Below are 24299 nucleotides of genomic sequence, written 5' to 3'. Positions count from 1 at the left end.
AGACATGAAAACAATGCAATCTGACATTAAATTTGACTTAATTGGATGCCTAATTAATTTTTTATGAATTAAAATTGACAAAATTAGCAGGCAGTCTTACCCAACAATTCCACACTATCATACACGCATTATCACGTTCATTGGGTGCGCAATGGTTTTTATCCTTATTTCAGTGACACAATGTGAATCTGACAATAGTCCCTGACTAATAATGGTTGGTCTGTTAATTCTATCCAAAAGTTGATCTGAGAAAGCTAAAATTTACTGTCATCTTATCTTGATAATGTCACCTTATTTATACCATGCATATTAGTTTGCTACCTATAAAAGACAAACAAATTGAAGTCAAATTTTTAAAAGGGAATTTCCAATATAAAAATGTGCACATAAAGAAATCTTAGATAGGCCCTATAACTTAAATGATTTTAAATCCCTCATATATTAGGCTTTAGTTGAAAACATAAAAGTTGTGAATCACGGATATTTAATTACAAATTACCATCCATAGTTAGCGTTAAGCTACTAATACAAATTTGAAATTTTAGATGGTAGTAATCTGTTAACATTGTCACAGTTCAGTTGAGGAGATAAGGGATTTTCTGATGATGTTCATACAAGGGAGAATGGGGTTTAACAAAATCACACTGGTACATTTTTTTAAAAATATTTTTTTAAATTATATGCTAACAGGTTGTTTTACTTTTTAAAAACAACTTGGATTAATGAATGTTAACAGTGTTTTTTAAAAATCACTTTTGTATATACTAAGGGAAAAAACTCCATTAATATTTTCGACAAAATTATCCTTGCTTAGTTTCTTCCCCTTTTGAATTTTTAACTTCAAGGGATGGGATGGTCGGCTCAATTATTATGTCATTTTAATGGGTCTGATTCTTTGTTAGGGTGGGGGGATAAATAAAAAATGCGCGTGGTTTATGCAGTATGCCAGCCTTTTAAATGCAGCCCTACTAGAAAATGGTTATTAATTCACAAGTAACTTAAATGACATTCAAGCATGGACAAGAATTCAAACTGTCAACAATAGTAGCTTTATTTTAAAACAAACAGAAACAGCTTATAATATTTACAATTTTTACAGGAAAATAATGCAGTAAATGAGAGATTGGTTCCACCTGTAATATATAATGTTACTCTGTAATATATAATGTCGCAGTTTATTTTATACCGTCAAGCCAGAAGCTCACTCACAACCAATCAACATCTGCATCAAAGAATATGAAAAACACAGAAGTATCATAAAAACATGTGAATCTCAGTTTAGTATTTGGCCGTAGCCCTGTAGTGAATATTGCATGTGTAAATAGTTTTATAATCTTCACAAGCAAACAGCCTGTGGGTTCAAAACCTCCTCATCAATCCAGACTAGTGAAAATAATTTCTTCCAACTGCCAGCATCTGACCATCTAACAAACCAGAGATTGACATCGCTTCTTAACAAATCAACCAGATTTTCAGGCACAGAAAAAGAATAAATTACACACGTAAATTTGGATTTTTTCACAAGGCTTGAATTTTCAGAGTTTAATAAGTGACCTTTTACTTGAAAATGGACAAGCGCCTGACCTGACAGACAGTTTTCTTCTCCCTCAGAATTATTGTACCAGTAAACACAAGGATAGCTTAGCATTAGACCAAACAGACATGGTACATTGAGTTCTTTACATATCTCTATGTTAACTGGACTTCGATAAGAAGCTTCTGTATCACTCAAGTTAGTCAAACACATACTATCGCGAAATGCGGCAAACGTTCTAGTGGTTTGATTTTCTTTACCATCGCCAACCAGTATTGGATATTTTAATGCACTAGATACATCAATATATAAAACTTGAAAGTCACTTTCTGACAATTTCTCACAGAAGCATCCATAAACTATGACATCCATACCAACTGTTGCCACAACTATATTTCTAGAAATCAGGTCTTCAGCCATCAGTTCTGTAATCAGCTCATTCATATCATCACCTGAAACAAGCCATTGGTCAAACAAGCATGATGGCTTTATACCTAGGCTGACCATTTGAATATCTAGGGCTGCTGTTATCCAGTTTTTGCTAGCTTTTTTCCCAAATTTTTGTAACATAATTTGCTTCCATTTGTCCATCATCAGGGATAAACCTTTTTGAGATAAGAAAATGTATTAGAATTAGATCTGTTAGGCCCCTAGGCCTAGATCATAGTTATTGAGTAGTAGATCTAGAATATAGTAATGACAGCGTGCATTATTACAGAACTCTCGAGTGCGTGTACTACTGTTAACTGTACTGTACTAGCCTACAGTAAATGTAGCTATGCTACAGAGTACAGACAGTCTTACTCTAGATCTAGAATTAGACGGGAATCTAGATCTACTAGATCTAGATCTAATAGTAGTTACTTATAGTACTTGATCTAATACGGTAAAACCTTAGTAAAACTAAGGTTTTACAGTAATCTATCGTTTTGGGTACGTAAAATCGCCCGCGGCTAGTAATGTACGAAAAAGTTTTTTTATTGTCAAGGCTTTAATAGAAGTATATTATTGTGATATATTTGTGTCAAATATTATAGATAAATGAATAATAAACCTAAATCAATAGCTAAATATAATTAAATATATCAATATAGGCAAGAAATTAACTTTAAACAGCAGTGTTTGCGAGCAGGATTTGCTATATAAAAATGCTGCCATCTGTAAGTTAGAGTGGCTTCCCCTGAGTCTTGTGCTAAAAGTTTACAATAATAAAATAAACAACATCATACATGGCTGCTATAGTGACTGCTAACTATAAATGTCAAATGAGGGTGGTTGCATCTGTTGGAAACATTGCTAGTCTTCATTTATTACTGAGAAGTTTTAATTCAATTGTTTAAAAACAGGTACATAAATTTTCATAAATGAAACAAGGAAGCATTTTTGTATTTTTTCAAAACAAAAATCCTCCTCAAAATGTGAAATAATTATTAAAATTTATAATTTAAGGAGTCACCTGTTTTTCACATTACTAGTCGCGGGCGATTTTACGTACCTAAAACGATAGATTACCGGTTTGACCTACTAGATTCTAATACTTGTCTAAATTTAAATCTTAAGACCAGGCCTTAGCCTAGAGATCCAGTACAAACATAGATCTAGATCTAGAGATTCTAGTCCTAGACTAGATTTTTCTAGATCTAGATCTAGATGAGATCTACTAGATCTAGAGATCTAGATCTAATTTCAAGTAATTTGGTGCGAAAAGAAAATTCTGCGTGCTACTTCCGGGTGATAGTCGAAATTTCCTTGTATTTAATAACTGACATTTGCTTACGTGTAACTACCGAACTCAACATAAGTTATAAGCTAGATCTAGATTTCTATATCTAGATTCTACATAGTGTAGAATCTAGTTTAGTTCTAAATCTCGAACTTATTAGCGTAAGTAGATCTATACCTGTTAATGACCTTCTTTAATTGTTCCAGGCGTGCATTTCGACAGATAGACGTTCGATCTGGAAGGTCTTACTCTTACTCACTTACTCAGGCCCAGTCTATGAGTCTAAAAGTCTAAGTCTAAGACTCTAAGACAAGAAGACTGAGTCTCTCAGTCTCAACTGGTAGTGTCAGTGTAGTAGATCTAGAATCTAGATTAGATCTAGAGTCTAGGTCAGATCTAGATCTAAGTTACTTACTTAGTATTATACTTGGTGTTAAAGGTAAACATGAGTAGAGTGTGGCTGTAGCTGTAGAGTTACACTCACTCAACTCACTGGTTAGATCTGATCTAGAAATCTAGATCTTAGTGGTTGGTTAGGTTAGGTTATCATGACAACAAAAACAATTTTCTTTTAGCCAGCAAGCAGGGAACAGCTATCTTTATCTACTCTAGATCTATATTTAATCTTTTCTAGCCTATTCATTAAAATAAAATTAGGACATCGAAAGCCAATTGCTTAAAAATCTGAAGATGTGTAGGTAGATCTATTACTAGATCTAGTTGTCTAGTAGTAGTAGTCTTAGGCATAATTATATAATATATAATAATATATATATAACTAGTCTATTAGGCCTATAAATTATTAGATCTACAGTCTACTACTGGACTGGACCAATAGTAAACAGTAGTAGATCTAGTAAATTAGTCATTAATCTTCAGTGAGGCCTAGTCACTTGCTAGACTCTTACTATTTCAATTTCAAATCTGGGAATCTATTCCAGGACTAGGATCAATTCTCCAAGTAGTAGTCTCCATCTAAAAGTTTAAAGTAGACACTGTTATCACTACTATCTAGGTCTAGCTAGCGCTTCTAGTAAAGATTCCGGAACATAAAAAACTACAAAGGAGTAGCCTGAATCTCTAGAAAAAAAACTAGATGAGTTAGCCTATTCTTATTACTATATAATATATTATATATTAGTTAGGCCTACATCACTAATTGGTTAAATTGGCACTCATTATTTGGGCTACAATGTTGGCCTAGATTCTAGAATGAACTCTAACTGAAGGGGAGATTAAATAAATATTTTAGATGATCTTTTGCAGTATTATTACTCTTTTAAGTTAAACAAGTTTAAATACTTAAGTTATTATTTAAGTATTTAAAGTTTGAAAATATTATTGTTATCCTAAGCAAAAAAGTCTTAGTCTATTTTTTTTTTTACTTTCCATCAATATCTATTATCTACAGATGACCATGCAGTCTCTACTGGTAGTTGTTGTGTGTTTAGCTGTTGCATTAACTTCAGCCAAACCTGTTAGGAGAGGTCCACCTCCACCTCAGCCGGTTGAAGAAGGTTCACCAGATGATGTACGTAATATTTAAGTAGATTAAGTTGAAACTAATAAAGTATTTATTTATCTTAACTTTAACTATGGCACATAGGACTAAGCAAAATAAATAAAAATTACTTGCAATTTCTGGCCAAGTCAAAAAAAGTTTGACTAGTGAATATTTAATAGTTTTATAGCATAGTTTGTTGAAATACCAATTCTAGGGGTTAAAGAGACAAATGTTAATTAGATAAATGTGTGCTTTTAACAGAAATCAACAGGGTTAGCCTATGACAGTTACCTAAGGCAAGTTGTTGAAGTTCTAGAAAGTGATCCAGGTTTTAGGAAAAAGCTTGAAACTGCTAATGTTTCAGATATTAAGGTTTGTTTCATTTTTTATTTTCTTGTAAATCCATATTCACATTTTTTCTATTGCATGGCAATTTTTTCTATAAACATGGCACTAAATTTAACTTGTTTCTACCAAAAATGAATTTACTCATCTACTCTATATTTATGTTTAAATACCTTTTTTTCAAGTTCTTTCCATTACTATTTTTTATCAGAGTGGCAAAATAGCAATGTATTTAGAGATGGTCAATCACACAATTCGCACTACCTTAGATGAGATCAAACGACGTGAAATAACCAGGTTGCAGGAGTTGGCACGGCTGCAATTACAGGGCATATCTGGTACGGAAGTGATTATGAATGCAATTTATGGAGGTAACATCGTTAAACTTATGGCATGAACAAGCTTCCTGCAATTGTGTTTCTTGTTTTTTTCCCCATATTTTCAGTAGGTTATCTTAGTGGCTTGCTAGTATCACTACATCATTGGATTGCACCAGCTTTTTGTTGTTATTTTATAAACTACAACAAGCTCTACATTTTTCCTTTTGAAAGATCTATTTTCGTTAAGCTTACATTAAAATATTTAATTTAATTGAGCTTGTTAATGAATTAATTATTACTACATTTAACTGAAAAGAAATCATTACTAGAATAGGATGAATACTAGCATATTCAGTATTCTGTAATCTAACCCTTATTTTCAATGCACAGTATTATATAGTAATACTTTTTGGAATATATAGCTTTAAATTTTGTGCTAACAAGATAAAACACAGGTTTATTTTTGTATGTTTTTATATAATTACATTAAAGCCTGGGAAATCTTTCCATTTTATTCAGAATCAATGTAACTTCAAATTATTTATACATATTTTTCTCTAAAAAAATTATTAAAAATGAGTATGCTATTTTGTTTAACCTTAAAATGCTTAAAATGCTATTTCAATCAGATGACTTCTTATAACTAGAAATCATAAATTCTTTACAATATTCATCTTTTTCCACCTGTGTGATATATGAATATCTAGACAAATAGTCTTAATCATTTTTCCTGCCTACCCTTTAAGTTTACCAAGACTTGAGATTGTGTTGAGGTATTATTTGACTTTTTTTTAAAAATTCAATTGTTGCCAAATTTTTAATTAACTTCAAATTTTTTGTTTGTCTTACTAAAAAACAACTAACTTCTATGTTGTTAATAGCACAGTTTCACACAAAATGTAAATAACATCTTATACAGCTTTTGTGTGTTTTGCTTATAATATATATATATATATATATATATATATATATATATATATATATATATATATATATATATATATATATATATATATATATATATATATATATATATATATATATATATATATATATATAGATATATATATATATATATATATATATATATATATATAGATATATAGATATATATATATATATATATATATATATATATATAGATATATATATATATATAAGTTTCATGTTTATTTCAAACAAACCAAACTTTTAGAAAAGTCAAGAAATAGATATTTTAGTAAAAAAACTATATAAAAAGTCAGTCTGGCATAAAAGCAGAGTAAAACATTTACTTTATGGTCTACTTTCTTTTGTAGTTGCCCAAGGTTTCAATAAACAATTCATGTGTAGTTCTAAGAACAAAGTTAATTTTTTTATTACTAAAGTTATTTAAGTTGATCAGATTGATGTGGTCAATGTTTTACAAAGAGTAAAAATTCTTTTATATTAAATTTCAGATCCAAGAGGGCTTAGAAACTTTGAAATTCCAACCCATTTAGATATTAAGAATCCTCATAGTTTTGAGATGAAAGATTTAGAGAACCTCATTAAAAAGGTTTAATGATTTTTATATATTTTCATCTGATATTCTAAACTTATTCATGTTATAAATATTGTGACATTGTTATAGTTTTTTTATTTTCTTAAACCACAGAAACATTTTTCTGTTATGCATTTAAATAAATTTTAATACAAACAGTAAAAGAAAAATGAATGCATGCAGAGTTCCAGCCCATGCAGAGATAATCAGAATATTCAATATGCTTTTAATTACTAGACTACAACAGATCTTGAAGAGTTAGACAAAAAGAGGCGTGAGGAGTTTAAAGAATATGAGATGGAAAAAGAATTTGAAAAAAAAGAACACCTGAAGGAATTAGATGAACAAGCAAGAAAAAAAGAAGAAGAACGACTTGAGGAATTAAAGAAAAAACATGCCGAACATCCCAAAGTAAACCACCCAGTAAGTTGTGAGTTTTTACAAAAAAAATATAGAAAATCTATATACAAACACATATTATTTAATCAAAAAGACAAAAATAAATCTATGTGTGATTAATGTGAGGGTTGAACAGATAAGTAAATTAAAGGGTGTGCATATTCTTTACACAAATTTAGCATTCAATTTTGTGTTCATTTAATGGATTTTGTATTTTCTTCAGGGTAGCAAAGATCAATTTGAAGAAGTTTGGGATAAAGTTGATCATCTTGAAGATCAGGATTTTAACCCTAGAACATTTTTTTTCAAGCATGGTAACAATTTGTATATTTAATACCTTAGTATAGGGTAATGACAAGACTTTCAGATAACTTAGATTGGCGCTAATGTTTTTGAAATAAAGTTAATTTTAAACTTTTCTAACTTTGTTTCTAGATATCAATGGTGACATGGAATGGAGTATTGATGAAGTAGATGCAGTTTTACAGCTTGAGGTATTATGTTTTTACAATTATAATATTTAGTGAATTTTAAAATTTATTTTTTAATAATACGCTAAGTTTCAAGTAAAGAGCTTCTGCTATGCAAGGTTGTGTTGTTTTTTTACTTGCCAATGTTCACCTCTAATTAGTCTTGAAAATTTCTGGACAGAAAGAGCTAAAATGAAATAATCCCAAACAAAATTTGTTTTACATATTGCCTGTACACTATTTTGTTTTAAAATTTGTTTTACATATTGCCTGTATACTATTTTGTTTTGACATATGTGGCAACAAATTTTAGTTCTCATTTACATTTAGTGCATTGTTTTTGTTTTCCCCAGCTTGATAAAGTGTATGATTCTAAAAACTCACCAGACGAGGATGACCCCATAGAGAGACAAGAAGAAATGAACAGAATGAGAGAACATGTTTTTAAAGAGATTGATAAGGACAAAAACTTTAGAATCACATTGCAGGAATTTATAGATTATACAGGTTCACTAGGAGAGAATGAAAAGTTTAAGGAAGATGAAGGGTGGAAGGTAAGTGGTTGAATGCAATACATGTACACTTTTATTTTACCATTTTCCTGATGAAAAAAATTGCCTGTATTTAGACTACTCTGTAAAGTACAACAAAGATGTGCTACACTTGAGTCAGGTTGAGAAAATGGCACAGGACAGAGAACACTGGTTGGTGGACCCTACCCCAGCAGGGGTGATGGGCAGTGATGATAATAACTGAAAAGTACTCAGAATTTAAAAAAAAAAAAAAGTAGAAAGCATTCTATGGTGTATAGTGGGATCATGTCTATTTTTCTAGTATGTCTACACATACAGCACCACAAATTTCTCATTTTGTAAAAATCAAGAGCTAATATTAGTACTAATTAATACATTAATAATACACATTTTATTTTTTACTAGACTGTTGATGAAGAACCAGTTTTCTCTGAAGAAGATTACCAGAGGTTTTTAAGGGAGCATCATGCCCAGCCCGGTGTTATACAGGTTGATACAATTTCTTCCTCATGTCTACTTGAAGTCTGTAGGAAATGTGCTACTTGTTCCTATCATGGTCTTGTATGTGCTCTATTATGGCTAACCAGTACCCCCTTGTTTTGTTTCAGCCTCCTCAGGATTTACAGTTTCAGCCTGAACAGCATCATGAACAGAACCAACAATTTCAGCAGCAGCAGTTTCAACAACAGCAGTTTCAGCAGCAACAGCAGCAGTTTCAACAACAGCAGCAGCAGTTCCAACACCAACCAGGGCAACCACCAGCCAGTCACCAACAAGCAGGGCAACCACCCTCAGATCACCAGCAACCAGGGCAGCCTCCTGCAGGTCAAGCTCCATCACAACAGCAGCCAGTTGATCAAAAGTTAAGTGAACAGGAACTCCAGCAAAAAATTTTAGAACTCCAGAATCAACTTAATCAACAAAAACATCCTCCAGTTGTAAGTTTTTTTCTTTACATTGTATGGTTGTTGTTTGTTAGTTATTAGCCATTTTAAAATATTATGTTGTATTTAGAATTGAGAATTAATTAAAAGTTGTTCTAAAATTTTGCCATATTAATGATATTGGGCTTTAGATATTGATGGGTTATTTTTTTTCCTTCAAATTTTACAGTAATTAGTGATGTTGGAATATTTGGATGATGACTACCTGAGGATATTCTGCAGAATCAGCACATCTAAAACAAAAGATTGAATGTTGAAAGCTTTGATGTTTCTGGTTTTTTTTTTAAATTGTATTTTCTCTTTTCTGTCTGAATCATTGTGAAATAGTATAGCTAGAAGTTCCTACTTTATATTTCTTTTTATAAAATGCTGAAATATAACTTTTGAACCTAGATACAATCTGTTTTTTTTTTTAAATGTTTTTTTTCCCCGACTGCATTTATTAATTCATTATGAACTTTTGTGTCAGATCTCCCTAGTCCTTCTAAATAGATGAAAATATTCCTTTCTAAAACAACAGTTACCATGACATGTAATATTATTTTTTTATGATCACGGTAGATTTTTTTTTATCCTGAAAACTCTTCTGTTAAAAAGAATAATTTTATATCGCGTGTAAAGATCTTTATAAAGTGTATTTTCAGAAATTTTGTTTTACATACAGTAGTTTTAGGAATATAACTGCCTTTATAGTATTCATAAGTTGTTTTTTTAAATTACTATGGTGATGCTTTAATTTTTTATTACTGACTGATATGCTGATATCAAAACTAAACTACCATTAAACTTTATTCAATCAAAACATTGTGTATAAAGTAAAATGTATTTAAAATTAGTCATTGAAAAAATTCTGTATTTATGTTTTATGCAGTAGTTTTATGTGCATTAAAAAATAGGATAACGTAGTGAATATGCATTTTGTTACTTTCTCGTGATAAAATTTTATGTGAATGAAATACTGTTTAAAGTAATCTATACTGCCCAGTTGTAAATTTTTTTTTTTTATTTTTGTTATGGCAGTGGTGATGGATAACTCAAATTATTTGTACAAGTGTATTTTTTTTCTGCTAAAAGGTGAATGTAAACTGAAAATTCATTGGCAAAGATATTTAATATATAAGTAAAAAGGCTACAGCCTGAATAAATGTTTAAATATAGAGTAAAACTGACCTCTAAGAACTGCCCCAAAATGGAGAACAGTAGGGGCTAGTTTTGGTTGCTTTTCTTTTGTGTTTAACATTTTTAGTTTTGACTAAAATAATCTTTTGGTATTAATGGACTGTAATTCTGAAAGTCATCGAGATTTTGTAGTCTTATTTTAAAACCCTTTATCATAGTAAACTGAGATTACTGTAAACAGCACCCAGAATACTAAATAAAAATAACTTTTTGTTACTAGTAATTTAAACTAGAATTTGTCGCTAGTCTTGAAATCTTAAATCATTCCATGGGAGTCAATTTGACTGGTCAGTTTCAAATTTTTCCTTTAATTAGCATTTTTATATTACTTGATCTGCAAATGTCATGTTTCCTAAACAATTTTAAATAGGAAATCAATATAAAGCTAATTGCCTTGATTTTAGTAAACTATTTTGTTTGTCCAGCTTTGTTTTAGAAGTCTAGTCCTGTACTTATTGATGAGATTCTTGTAATACTTTTACTTTTTAGGCCTTTATTTTACTTTTCAAAATTTGATCCCTGAAATTATAGGCAATTGCTTATTTTAAAAATGTATTTGCACTCTTAAAAATGTTACCTTTAGTTTGAAAACCTCCAACTTCATTGCATGCGTTATTTATTGTGTAAAGTGGAATTATTGACAATAAAAATTGTTTTGAAATTTGTTCAACTCTACTTTTATGAGCTAAGTCAACTAAAAACAAACACATAATGTTGTTTACCTTTAATTTATTTTGTACAAGTATTTATAAGACCTAATTCCCCTTCACTTAAGGATGACAAGTAACTACACTAAATCACTCAAACCTGCAGCTACAACAGACCAGTTCAAACAATCCACAGTTTAACTAATTGTGACATGCCTCAAGCTAGGACATTCTTGTGTTGGGAGTTCAGAAGTTAAGCTATTGTGGTTGCTTTTCTTGAGAACGGATATGTTTGAACTAAGTATAAATATCACATGAAATACTGATGTAGGGGAGATAATGAAAAGCATGCCCTTTCAACAAATGATGGTATACATCACAACGTAGATTCTAAACAAACTGTCAATTACCAATGTTTCATATAGCCTGATTAAAAAAATGTATAAGCAGTTCCCTTGAATGGTAGTTTTAAAAAAAGTTAACTTTCCCCCATCAGTGAAAGAATGGGAAGGTCAAAAATATTTCAGAAATCATTCTGATCATTACCCCCTTTGTACTTAAGCATGTGTCAGTCATGATTCCCCATAATAAAAGAAAACCATTAATCTGTTGTTTTCTTTTTTTTTAAAAACAATACTATAATTCTCTCCAAATATTTATAGAAAATTTGTTTTCAATTTTCATTAATAAAATTGAAAAAAATTAAGCATCTGCTCAGAACTCTAAGTTTTCCATTGCACTTGTTCGTGTTGTGGTATTATTAGTAACTTTGATTTCAGTCTGACTTTTACTACTCGTCCTTTGGTCTCGAGACAGCGAGCGGGACAGGCTGTGCTGAACTCCTCTTCCACTGGAGGGTTTTAATGCAAAGAACATTAAAGGGCGAGGTGACTGATTAGGCTGGGAAAAAAAAGCGAAGCGTTATGTATGACGACTGTTATTGTTGAGCATACTAGAAAAAATGGTTAAAATAGACAGCTGGTACTATAACTATTAGCTTAAAATTTCATAAAATTTAGATCAGATCACCAGGGGAAAAATCAATTTACTTACTGTAAAAACTAGTTTACTGACAGCTTTTGGTATATAGCAAGGTCCAATAAATTTTTCTCTCGTTCTGAAATCATAAGCTTCTCCTAAAAGGTAAATGTCAAAGAGAATTTGGCAAAATGCTGGGGGGAAAAACTGGTACCAGCCAGTGTATGAAAGATATCAAGCATAATAATCAAATAAAATTTATTCAATAGGATTGTAATTACCCATAATCAGAATGACATCAATCATGTAAGGTGTGATTTCAAATTGATTGTATTTATCACTGATGTGCTCCAGTTCAGCATTTTCAAGCCGGGCAAGTAATGTCTCTTTGCGCATTCCCTAGAGAAACATTTTATTCCTTTATTTGGAATTTGGAGGAAAAATGCACACAACTATTTTTTTCACCTAAGAGCTATTATTTTTATATTTATATACACTTTATGCTTTCTAAAAAAAAGTAATTTTTTAATAATGCTTTTGGTATTAAATGCATGGTTGAGAGGTTACCATATTTTGGTGAACAACTTTTAACATTAACAATAATTTCTCTATTTTTTTTAATACAAGAGTTCTAAAACTGCTCAGTTATTTACTGACATGATAACTGGCCACATTGGCAAGTATGTTGATGGAAATCCTTATAGCACACACTTTCCAGAGACGAGCAAGGAGGGGTGGTGATAGGTCTTTGAATCTTTCACAGGCCTGTTTCAAATCATTGGTGCTCAAAAATAGTAGCTAGAAAAAGTAGCAAAAATGAACAGAAAATGGTATGCAGTATTTTGAGTTTTCTATTCACATGTAAAATGTACTAAGTATCGCTTACTATAATGGTAGTTGTGGATTCAAATTTAATAATATGAAATCATTGCTGTTAATATGGGGATGAAACAATCTACAGGCCAAGGCTAATTGGTATATTCAAGCTAAGCTTTTTCTAGTGTCACACTATAACATAAAGAACTAAATTGTAAGCTTGTCAGTCATTTTGTCCTTTCATTATTGGCACCTGTCTTCTTCAAAATGTACTAAGATGTAAATTTCATGACAGAATTTCATCAAGCACCAGTGGAAGCGCAATTAGTTTATAATAAAACCTGGAAAAATCTTAGTGGATACCATGGGAACAATATATTCTTTATTAAAAAAATGGACAGTTTACTACTTTAAACATAGGCGTAGAAAAGGTCCATTTACAAGTGAACTGCTAGGTTACTAGAGAGCTGTGGAATACTGAAGCCACACTAACATTAAAAAATTTTGCACTGTTTACTTCTAATTGAGGATCAGTTATGACTGAAGGAGCTGCCCTCAGAAGCCAGCCAAGAGTGGCAAATAGTTTTACCTTCACTGTAGTCTCACAAGTTAATGTTGCAGTCCGATGTTTCTGTGTTAACACACTGATCTCTCCAATCACATTCCCAGTAGATAGAAAATCAAGAGTCTGCATTGCTGCTGTTTGCTGGTTTTCACTAAAAAGGGGAGCTTCCACCTAAAAAATTTTTTAAAAATAATGCACTAATAAATAATTGAGTCAAACCAGTTTGACATTTGCTAAATTGAAAGTTACCGTGGAATAATAACATATAAAATGGAAAAAATTATATTTATCTCAGTAAACTAAATTTATTATTCATAAGAATTATTGTTCTAAATGTTAACTTGCGCTGTCTGAAGTTACAGCTTCAATTGATAACTTCTAATTGTTTGAAATTGGTATACAACATTGATATACTTACCTTAACTAAACCACTGATGATGAAATATATACCATCTGGCGGTTCACCACAACGTAAGACTATATCACCATAGTTGTAGATGATTTCATGAGACAGATTGTGAATGTAATCAACCAGAGTAAGATCCCCATCAATCCATGGAATAGCAGCAAGTATTTTTTTGGTTGAAGGAATTTCAAGAGCAGGAGGTGCTGCCATCAAACGTTTCATTTTAGATTCAATAACCTGAAATTTATCAAAGAGTTTAAGGAGATTCTATTGCTACAATATATAAAAATATATTATCTTCTGTTTTTTGTTTCTAAATAATGGCATTAAGAGTCAGCAACTTTCTAGCATCCAGGTGTGTATGAAAGAAACAACAGGGTCCACCAAGTGCTGATTGTGAACTGACCAGCCAAGGTAAATAATGGCTGCTGGACTGCCCACACAATGTGTTAAAAAATAATTCTTTAGCTTGAAATCTAGAGCCTTGCTTTATATTTTTACTAAATACTTGCTCAAAAAATTATTTAAAGTCAAAATACTTCTGCAATGACTTTTCATCCACAAAAATCTACTGAATTTAAAAAAAATTTAGTTGATGTTAAAGATGTTATTAAGAAAACAAAACCTTAATAAAAAGCTGCCCCTCAGGTTCATCAATACCACCCTCTTCCATGAGGTGGTGCATGCCTTCACGCATCACATTGAGAACAGATCGTATGGCCTGACAGGTCTTGACACCCAGTGCCACGTCAGGATGTAAGCCCTGCAGAAGTCCTGGGATGGAATTTTGGACAACCATTACCTTTTTATCATTAAACACTTTTTTTTAAACTTAGCTCTTATATAAAAAAAAACTATTATTATATAGTTTGATAGGATTAAAAGTTTAATTTGAACAAAAGAAAGACAAAAATGTTAACTTACAAGAAAGTTTATTCACATTTTTATAATTTGTAATATTTAAGATATATTTTTATAATAACCATTTTTCTAAAGCTAGAATACATGCCTAGTTCTCTCAAAACACTCATTTTAGCTTTTTCTGCACTAGCCCGTATCATGTTCTGTACATTGATATCATCTGATATGTGATCAATCAGCCTGATTGCCAACTGCAGTAAAAGGAAATACAAATTCTAAAATAAAGAAGGCTCCTAGAAAATGTGCAATTGTACATCCAGATTCTAAAATAAAATAGACTGCAACATAATGTCTAGAGGTATCCAAACTCTCAAATATAATAGCCTGAAAAAAACCTGCAGTAGGTAGTAGGCCATCATCCAAACTGGTAAATAAGAACTCCACAAGAAAATGTGCCACAGATTACCCAAATTCTGAAATTAAGTAGCATGAAAGAAAATTTTACCTCGTTAGCTCTGACAAAACCTCTTCCCATATCACAGCCAGTAGTGAGCCTAACTTTAACAGATTGTTTAACGAAATATAGCAGTATACTAACTGTAACCTGTAATAAATAAAAAGTGCATTTCTAAAATAACAAGTTACAAAAATGGATTGAGAAGTTGTTAAAGTGCATAAGAATTGTTTTATTTTTATTTTTTATTTAATGGGTTTCTCTTTTTAATTAACTATTTATTTAACTTTAAAGGACAAAAAGTGAAAAATATTATAAATAATTACCTCAAAGATTTGCACAGTGCGAACTGTCCGCAATGTGATCATGATTTTAGATATGAACTGAAATGTATCACTTTCATCAAAGTGCAGATCTAACTCCATCTTTTGAAAAGCATACCAGTGTGTAAAGAGATCCAGGTAGGCCAGAACAAGGCAGGATAGGTTCACATAGAACCACATTGTTTTGATGTAAGTTTTTACAAACATGATCAGCTAAAAATGATAAGTAAAAAATTATATATATCTATCCATATATATATATATATATATATATATATATATATATATATATATATATATATATATATATATATATATATATATATATATATAGTGCATTATTTTTAAAAAAATTTGTAGGTGGAAGCTCCCCTCTTTATTTATATATATATATATATATATATATATATATATATATATATATATATATATATATATTATATATATATATATATATATATATATATATATATATTTATATATATATATTTTATATATATATATATATACATAACTCATATAAATGAACTAGTTTATTTGTTTTATGACCTCTGCCTAGTAATAAATTGTCAACTCTGAAAGCACTTTTTTAGTATTTTTCAATGAGTTATTGAAGTTACCTACCCTAAACAGAAAATAAGCTGTCAGTAATGTTATCATTACTAAGTTGGCATTTTGGACGCCATTTTCTGCATTTCTCATTCCCTCATATGTCCAGTCTACATAAACAAGTACTTCAGTTACAATAATAACTATACAGTCCATGCCAAATACGCCAGCCATCAGGGCCTGGCTATGGCTTAGTTCATACAGCAAACTGCAAGAAAAATTGAAATTACTTCAAATGGAAACAAGGAGATTAAATTACTTAAATTAAATTATGAAAGGGTGAAATTAAATTCTAGACCAAGCAAGAAGGGGCATTAAATTAATTCATGTGCAAGCAAGCAAGGATTTAATACATTCAAATGCTAGCATGAAATGGTGAAATAACTTCAGGTGCTAACAACTAAATAACAGAATTTCTTATCTTATAAATAGGTACAGGTGTATTCAAAGTTAATGCAAATAATTTATTTCTAAAGAAACTAGCTTAGGCCTACATTTAACACACTTACTATTGTAAATGAAGGAATGTTAAAATGTATTCAACATTATTTAGAAATCTAAATTTAACAAAAATAAATTAGTTTATCAATAACAAAAAAAGAACTACAAGAATATGAACAAATAATCATGTTTTTATCAACAAACATATGATTGACTCACGCTACAGTAAAAGACCTCGAGTGCATTATTTCATACATAAAGGATTGTTTGTGATGTAGCCTTTGACCTCTCAACAACTTTTTCTTTTAATTAAATTGATTCAATATTAAATATTTACCAAGTTATCCAATTCAAAAGACAAAAAATGGAATACTAAAACAATGTGGTTGAGAATTATAGAACAAACATCTAGACAATTATAATGCAATTATATCACTAATTCTAGAATAAAATTACAGGGGAAATAGGAGTCAACACTCACAGTTGTAGACACACATGCAGGTGTTCTCCACATCTTTTTTATTTCCTTCACCTTGATCATCCTGAAATGTACATCCTAGCCTCATTTCATGCTTTCAAGTACTAGTAATTCATACTTTAAATAATAATTCAAGTTAGAAAATGAAAACTCAATCTTTCTTTCAATAGTGAAATAGGTTTTTAAATACTAGCAATTCTGCAACACTTGAATAATTAGTATACCTGTTAATGACTATTTTATAAAATATAGTTTGGTATAGAATTATTATTTTCAATTTGTGTCACTAATCCATATATCCCTCAATCAGTAAAGTTTAAGATATTAATCAAAACACTAACTCGCAATCTTTATCAGCTGCCTCCTCTGCAAGTTCATTTAATTTTCGTACACTAAATCCTGCAAGGAGGCCTCGCTCAAACTGGAGCCAGAAGTTTTGCTGAAATTAAGAAATAATTTTAAACATTACATAACAGTTAGTAATCCTTGTTTCATTTACAATAAGTCTAAAATACTGAAATCTTATGGGATAGGAGAGCCCTGGATTATTAACCCAAAAGTCTCAACATTTGAATCTGAGTTTAAGTCAGTAGAACGTCCCTGAGTCCAGCAAGCTCTGATGGGTGTCTAACTCACATTAAGGAAAGTAAAAGTGGTTGTGCTTAGTGCTGACCATACTATCCCTTCATATGCAGAGGTCTCAGAAACAGGTAAACTCTACTTCACTCAACTAAGGAAACTTTACCTTACTTTTACTGCAATCTTTATACAATGATTGTCAATCTAGAATTCTAACTTAACATGAATTCTACACATTTCTTTAATTTAGATTTTCTAAATGCAGATTCTTTAAGTTTACATATCCTATGTCTAAAAAGCAGTTTCAAGTAGGACTAAATAATGGAATAGGAACTTAAGCATGAAAAACAAAAGTTACACATTTTGTAAATGGTGATAGTACAAAGAATAATTAAGAGTGGAAATAAACTATATTTTTACCTTAAGTAGCTTTAAATATTTTCTTGTTGCTTCAGCCAACCATTTATGAACTTCTGATGACGTGGGTACATAAGGAACAGCCATGTTACACCGCGGACACACCCCACCCAGTCTCTCTCGTAATTCCTTCTCTTCTGTTGTCTAAATTTCAAAACAGTTTGTAGGGTTGAATACAATTTAATACCAACATCTAACCACAAACCATGAAAAAGCTTCATAATAAATAGTAAGCATGTTTTAAAATATGTACAATGTGAAAAGAAAAGACAAAACATTTGTGCACTACCAAAGGTTTGAGCTATGTCAACAATTGAGTGTTTACCTCAGTGCTCATGAAAGGGTCTTCTATTAAAGTAATATTATTAACTGTGTCCCAGTCAGCATCTGCCAGAAACCTATTTTTTAAAAAGTAAGTAAAATTATATTTTATATTATTACTCTGAATGCACAATTAGTTCACCTATGGTGGTTATAAAAAATATGCACACTACTTCATCAGAAGATCAGTCATTTTGTAATTACTTATTGTAGCCTTTTTATCAATTGCAGTTTGAGTGGAATTCTTAATCATGTGATTTTCATATAATTTATTGCTGTAAGTGACTGGTGAAAATAATATACTAACTAAAATTTCAGAAACCTGTTTTATGCTGAAATATCAGAGGCAAGATTACATTGAAATAAAAAGTACCATTTAAAATGACGAAATACTGTTTATTAAAATACCTGTGGTGAAGAATGAATGCAAATAAAGTCTGCCTCCTTTTTCTCATGACATATTCATATAACTGAATGTGTTCATAAAAATAAGGGCTAGGTTCAGAGGTGTCTGAAAGCTTGGAGAAAATGATACCCTGCTAGCCTTTTGGGAGGATTAAACAGTATAATTTTTCTTGAACATGTAGCCTCCCCACGGCTACTAAAGAGGTAGGTTCTGATAAGTTCTCATGCTCAAAATCAAGGTAGTAACAGACCACAAAGGAGCAACCAACATGGTCTATACTTTTAACCATCAATGCAAGCAATAACAGGGTAGGATGAGGACTCCAAAGAGTCATAATTTTCATTTTTAGTGACACCTGGCCTATCATTTTTTGGCCAGTAAAGATTGAATATAGAAATTTAAAAAATGACTGCTAGGATAATCAACTGAAACAAGGTACAGAAATGGTTTTACGGAACCTGTCAATTTTCCACACATTCATTGTTTTTCTGCGACATTCATCTAAAATTCCAATAGCTTTCTTCATGGCATTTCTCCTGGCTGGAGTCACATCTGTCAAACCTATCAGACAACAAAACATCTGTTAAATGTCTATGTTCAAATAATAGATTATTCACTATAAAGTGGAGTACAAGAGAAGAAAAAATTCAAAAATTTAACAATATAATTTGAAAAAAAAAAAAAAAATTCCTAAATCTTAAAAAAGTCTAACAATTTCCTTAACTATAATATACTATAGCCTACAGCATTAGTAAGTTTGAAATGTGTATGGTAAAAGAAAGTAAAATATAGTAGGCCCACACTACCAAGACCTCAAGGCCCATCTCTTATTACATGAGAAACTAAACATGGGGATTGTGTGCCTAGTTCCATTCAGTTAAATCTGGTCCTCAGTGTGGACTCAAGGACAGTGTTAGGGTCTATGTCAAACTTTTAACAGTTCTAAGACATGCATCAATAAGTTACTAATCACTGTAAACCCAACAAGCTCCATATTCATTAAGACAAATAAACTTGCAATATAAATACAAAGCCAGCAGTAATTTCTAAGGACAAAATATTTTGTGCCTAATTAGTTTTGTGTCTAAATCAGGTGTTTTCTTTTATTCCACTGAGATGTGCCATCAAATCTCTAACAAGAAGATTAACATCTCCAGCATTTGATAGCTGTCTACATGATTTAAGGAATTTAACTAACATGATGGCACCTAAGCTCAGTTCGTTTGAGGTCAATTGTGTGGTAGATCACAAAAATAAAATCAAGAGAAAATAACTCACCTAAGAAAGTGAGCAGATGTGACACGGTGGTAGCATTAATCAACAGGGTGGCAACCACAATCAGGGAGACGTGAAACAGGATCTGTCACAACATTAAAATACAAGCTCAAAACATTATTTATTCAACATTATTTATCTTATTATTGGAAGAGCTATTTACTGTAGGCTAGCTACTTTTATTGCTTCAGTTTTAATAAACAAAGCAAAAAAACTTGCCTAGGAGAATTTCATGAATTTCACTTTTAACAAACCCAGCACAAACCTTTCCTCCTACATTATGATTACATAATGGCTCTTTCTCAGATTTAAATATAATAAGTGCAAGAGCCAGTCCAATTGCTCCCCTTAGGCCACTCCATGTACAGACTAGACCATCCTGCCAAGTCAAGCCATATCCAAGCCGTTTTAGAATAGGACTGAACATCATGATTGTTAGACCTCTGATGGATAATAAAGTGTTAAGAGTATTATTTGGCATGCCACAAGAATTTGGGGTAAAATTTCAGCTAAAACTGTATGTCATTTATGGATCACCCAAAACTGACTTTTTCACTTTGGCATTTGCTAAATGTTTTCTCCTTTGTAGTAAAAAAAAAGTCTGCAATATTAATGTGCAATAGTTTTCCCAAGGGGGAAATTTTTCTATAATGTAAAAATTAATCATAGCTCAACTATTTAAAAAACATGTTCTAATAACTTATATTTCATTTATAAAAAAAATTCAATTGCTGATAATTTTCTTACCGAATTAGCTGAACAGCAAAGTATAGAATGATGAGGTAGATGCAGTCCTGTAGCTGAGCATTCACAATTACTTTTTTAGTGATGATGAAACCACAGATGGCAAAGATCAAAGTGTTGGCCATGAAGGAAAGTGTTTCCCAAAAACTAGTGAAAGATATGAGCAAGAAAATTATAAAATATTAAATACTTGAAGAATTTATGAAAACTTGTTTGCTAAGCCAATTTTTAAGGTCATAGGTGCAGAAAAAGAGGTTGTAGGTACCGTTACTTTAAAACAGTTTAAGAATTTGTACTTAATATTTTTGTATAAAATATAATCATTAAAAAAATGTATCAAATGCTAACCTGTGTAAAAATACTTCTACCTCTGGACTGATAGAAGTTCTATGCTCACTCAAGGTAGCTCCTAGAGCCACTACACCCAGCACAGCCGAAACTTTAAGGTAGGCATCAGCTGAAGTATATCATCAATAACCTCTTTAATAATAAATTTTGTTAACAACATAAAAAATGTATGGTTCAAAATAAATTTTTAAGTGAAAAAAATAATCATAACACATGCTTCTCCTGCTTTTTTCAACACTCACCAATATAAAAAACTAAATAAGCCATTGATAAAGTAATGGCTATTTCTGTAAGGCTATCATTAAATGTCCACTGTAGCCAGAAGATAGCCACTTGAGCCATGAGATATCCAAACAATGGGCCACCTAATGAGACCCAAAATATATTGTAGACTATTTCATCAACTGTCGAGGACAAACAAAAAACAAATTAAAACCAAATTAGTACTTGCAACATAAATCAGCTGCATTTTTTTAGTAACTGCAGTTTAATTATTATTTTGTTAATTAATACTTTTGAAATATTTTATAAACCCCAAGCAGCTGTGAACATAGAAGTCTGAAATTAGCCAGTTTTTAATTAGAGGTAATTATACTGAAACCCTACTAAACTATTAAATTCTCAATTTTAGAGGAAAAATAAAAATTAAAAGATTGTAAAACACTAAACTTTGTTATCATAAAAACTAAAACTAATAAATTAGTACCGGGTTTTGATGGATGTTCTATCATCTGTAAAAACAATTCATAGCACACCATAGCTGTTCCATCATTGAGCATTGACTCTCCCTCAATCAACAGAGCCAAACGCTTGTGGGTTCCTTAACAAGGGAAACAAACCAAATTTTTGCTAAACACTTTTATGCAATAAAGAAAGTAAAATGTTAATTTACCAAAAAAAATGTCAGTAATTCAATAGTTTTTAAAAAAATTAAGCAATGAACTAAGGATTTTAACACTAAATGTTTTAAATAGTTTAAAAATAACTGAAAATTACATGAAAATACAAACACTATTAAAACATTTTGCAAAAAACAAAAGCTTAAAATTATATAGTTGACAACTTATTATTTATAAACTTCACTTTAAAAGTATCAAAATTAAATCTGTATTTAGAAGATATATACTAACACTTGTACATTCATACCTAAGTCTTTCATGATAGCAACAACTGCAACAGGATCTGTTGCTGACAGAATAGAACCAAACAATAGTGCCACCAGCCATGTCCAGTCCTTGTACTTGAATAAATACATTGATGTCCCAGCAAGTAAAAATGTCATCACCACTGAAGACATTAGCAATGAGTAGTCAAATATTAACCTTATAAATACTACCCTGAAAAGGCCTATTCTATCATTACACAATCAGCACTAAATGATCCTCACCAAATATATAAAATAAATCAATGGCTTTTTATTTATATTTTACTGGTTTGTTGATCTCTGTTTATTGACAATGTATGGTAACACATAAACAAAAAGTAAAGCAGTTTATTGCACTATAGTCCATCTATTTCATTATATTTACTCTATAGATGTATGTGTAAATTCTAAACACCTACCTAGTGCAGGTACAGCAAGGATCAGAACCTGTATAAATATTTGTTTGAATATGTAGATATCAATCGCAAATGATCCTTCAAAAATGAGAATGGGCATGAACACTTTGATTATCGTATGAGGGCCTATTTCCACAACATGACCAAGTGGAAGATAGCCAGCAATTACACCAACAAAGAAAACAACTACTGTGTAAGGCAGGGGTATATGCAAGACATCAGTGGCATGCCGCACAACAGCTGGGAAGAGAAAATGCAAATAAATGGTTAATATGTTTTCATACATTTTCTATCATAAAAAAGCTGGTGTGAAATTTTGAAAGAATGATGTAAATTCAGCTTTGGCAAAGTTAATATGACGAAATATACTACTCAATAAATTAGAGGCATGTATTTGTTATATTCAACCTTTACCATCCAAATTTTTCACTCCTAATCCAGACAGCAACACAAAATAAGAGTTCTGGCTCTACTGTATGCCATCCACCCAGATTGCTACTTAAATTTAAGGTTGTGAGTTGAAACCACAACAGACACCACCACTTCCTCGTGGTCTGATACCAAATGAGTGGATCTGCTGCTGCCATGGGAGCAATCCCTTTCCAGTCAGGTGCTTTACATCTTCCATCCCAAACAAGTTTCTTAAACCTAAGGCCATTAGCTTTGTTTTGGGAAGTCTTTTAAATGCTTATCATCCTAACCAAGGAACATCCAATGTCAAAATCTCTCTCGGTACAGAGATTTATGGAGTCCGCTTTCAATATTTGGTCGCAGTTGCCTTAGAAACAGAAGGATCATATTGTCAAAACTATCTGCAGTCCTATGTCTTGGAGGGGCCATGTGGAGGGTATAGAGTGAAGTAAAACAGCATCATGGGATTTGTAAGTACAGCTGAGCTATCATTCAACTCTGCTTTCATTTTACTGCCCTGAGGGTAGGAACATGAAGACTTGTAAAGAAGTTTAGGAAAATTCTTTTAATCCATTTACAGGGCCAAATAGCAAATTATGATTAAGCCTTATATAAATTATAATTATATAAAAATATGGATAATGTAGAAAAATTGCATGAACCTTGTCCTGATTTTACTTACCTCCTATCAAAAAAATAGAGCACAAGTATAGGAAATCTCTTTGAGTTTCTATCATTTCAATAGAATGGAAGGGGTCTTCAGCATTGTTGGTAAACATTGACATAAACAATGGCTGAAGATTCATAGTGGTGTTGTTACTTTGTAAGTTATCCATGATGTAGGTCTTATTATTAGTCAATGAGTGTGAAATAAATAAATATAGTATCTAGGGAAATAATACAAAAGAGTAAAAATTAGTTGCAGTGAATTTTTAAAATGAGTTAATTAAAAATAAAGCATATTTATTTAGCCTACTAAATTAAAAAAATAATCCCTGTAGAATCTAAAATCATCAGCAATTCCTTCACTAGAATAGGCCTATACAGTTAGATTATCTGGATAATGAAATTAATATAAATTATCTTTCCCCTTAGAATAGACTGGCTTAGAGAAAGGAAAATACAATACAAAGTGCATAATAAAAATATAATCTACCCAAGGAACAGTTACAGTGTTATTAACTTGA

The 24299-nt window shown here is 31.1% G+C and overlaps 3 protein-coding genes across 9 annotated transcripts; 1 reads left to right on the top strand and 2 right to left on the bottom strand.

Annotated features, from left to right (window-relative positions):
- Window positions 1–1030: 1030 nt before the first annotated feature.
- LOC131945011 (UPF0739 protein C1orf74 homolog) lies at window positions 1031–3484 on the bottom strand. 5 transcript variants are annotated; one of them, XM_059305953.1, is made up of 2 exons: window positions 3435–3484; window positions 1031–2139 (listed from the first exon to the last, which is right to left on the bottom strand). In XM_059305953.1, the coding sequence occupies exon 2, from the start codon at window positions 2126–2128 to the stop codon at window positions 1337–1339; it is 792 nt and encodes a 263-aa protein (XP_059161936.1). In that variant the 5' UTR covers window positions 2129–2139; window positions 3435–3484; the 3' UTR covers window positions 1031–1336. The 5 variants fall into 5 exon arrangements, with proteins under 5 accessions (XP_059161936.1, XP_059161932.1, XP_059161933.1 ...); XM_059305949.1 differs by lacking the exon at window positions 3435–3484 and adding an exon at window positions 3060–3180; XM_059305950.1 differs by lacking the exon at window positions 3435–3484 and adding an exon at window positions 2991–3170.
- Window positions 3275–11138, top strand: LOC131945010 (nucleobindin-2). Of its 2 annotated transcripts, none has more exons than XM_059305946.1 (12): window positions 3275–3418; window positions 4669–4788; window positions 5023–5133; window positions 5318–5477; window positions 6866–6963; window positions 7186–7371; window positions 7571–7661; window positions 7783–7841; window positions 8171–8371; window positions 8756–8839; window positions 8959–9288; window positions 9464–11138. In XM_059305946.1, the coding sequence occupies exons 2-12, from the start codon at window positions 4669–4671 to the stop codon at window positions 9464–9466; spliced, it is 1443 nt and encodes a 480-aa protein (XP_059161929.1). In that variant the 5' UTR covers window positions 3275–3418; the 3' UTR covers window positions 9467–11138. The 2 variants fall into 2 exon arrangements, with proteins under 2 accessions (XP_059161929.1, XP_059161930.1); XM_059305947.1 differs by having other exon boundaries at window positions 3276–3418; window positions 5318–5444.
- A 48-nt stretch (window positions 11139–11186) lies between these two features.
- Window positions 11187–23969, bottom strand: LOC131945009 (sodium/hydrogen exchanger 10). 2 transcript variants are annotated; one of them, XM_059305944.1, is made up of 26 exons: window positions 23795–23969; window positions 22705–22941; window positions 22288–22428; window positions 21848–21961; window positions 21384–21545; window positions 21142–21250; window positions 20797–20940; window positions 20315–20492; window positions 20053–20134; window positions 19233–19335; window positions 18373–18445; window positions 18051–18191; window positions 17393–17490; window positions 17055–17115; window positions 16793–16875; window positions 16148–16340; window positions 15527–15736; window positions 15252–15350; window positions 14895–14997; window positions 14511–14659; window positions 13898–14122; window positions 13504–13650; window positions 12756–12896; window positions 12380–12497; window positions 12174–12256; window positions 11187–12020 (listed from the first exon to the last, which is right to left on the bottom strand). In XM_059305944.1, exons 1-26 carry the CDS (start codon window positions 23946–23948, stop codon window positions 11835–11837), a joined length of 3534 nt encoding a protein of 1177 aa, XP_059161927.1. In that variant the 5' UTR covers window positions 23949–23969; the 3' UTR covers window positions 11187–11834. The 2 variants fall into 2 exon arrangements, with proteins under 2 accessions (XP_059161927.1, XP_059161928.1); XM_059305945.1 differs by having other exon boundaries at window positions 21384–21506.
- Between the last annotated feature and the right edge of the window lie 330 nt (window positions 23970–24299).

This window comes from Physella acuta, unplaced genomic scaffold, assembly GCF_028476545.2.
Source record: "Physella acuta isolate Inbredline_101_S28 unplaced genomic scaffold, ASM2847654v3 ptg000519l, whole genome shotgun sequence".
Taxonomy (NCBI): domain Eukaryota; kingdom Metazoa; phylum Mollusca; class Gastropoda; family Physidae; genus Physella; species Physella acuta.
The sequence above is the reverse complement of the archived record's forward strand: the minus strand, read 5'-3'. Positions and strand labels throughout refer to the sequence as shown.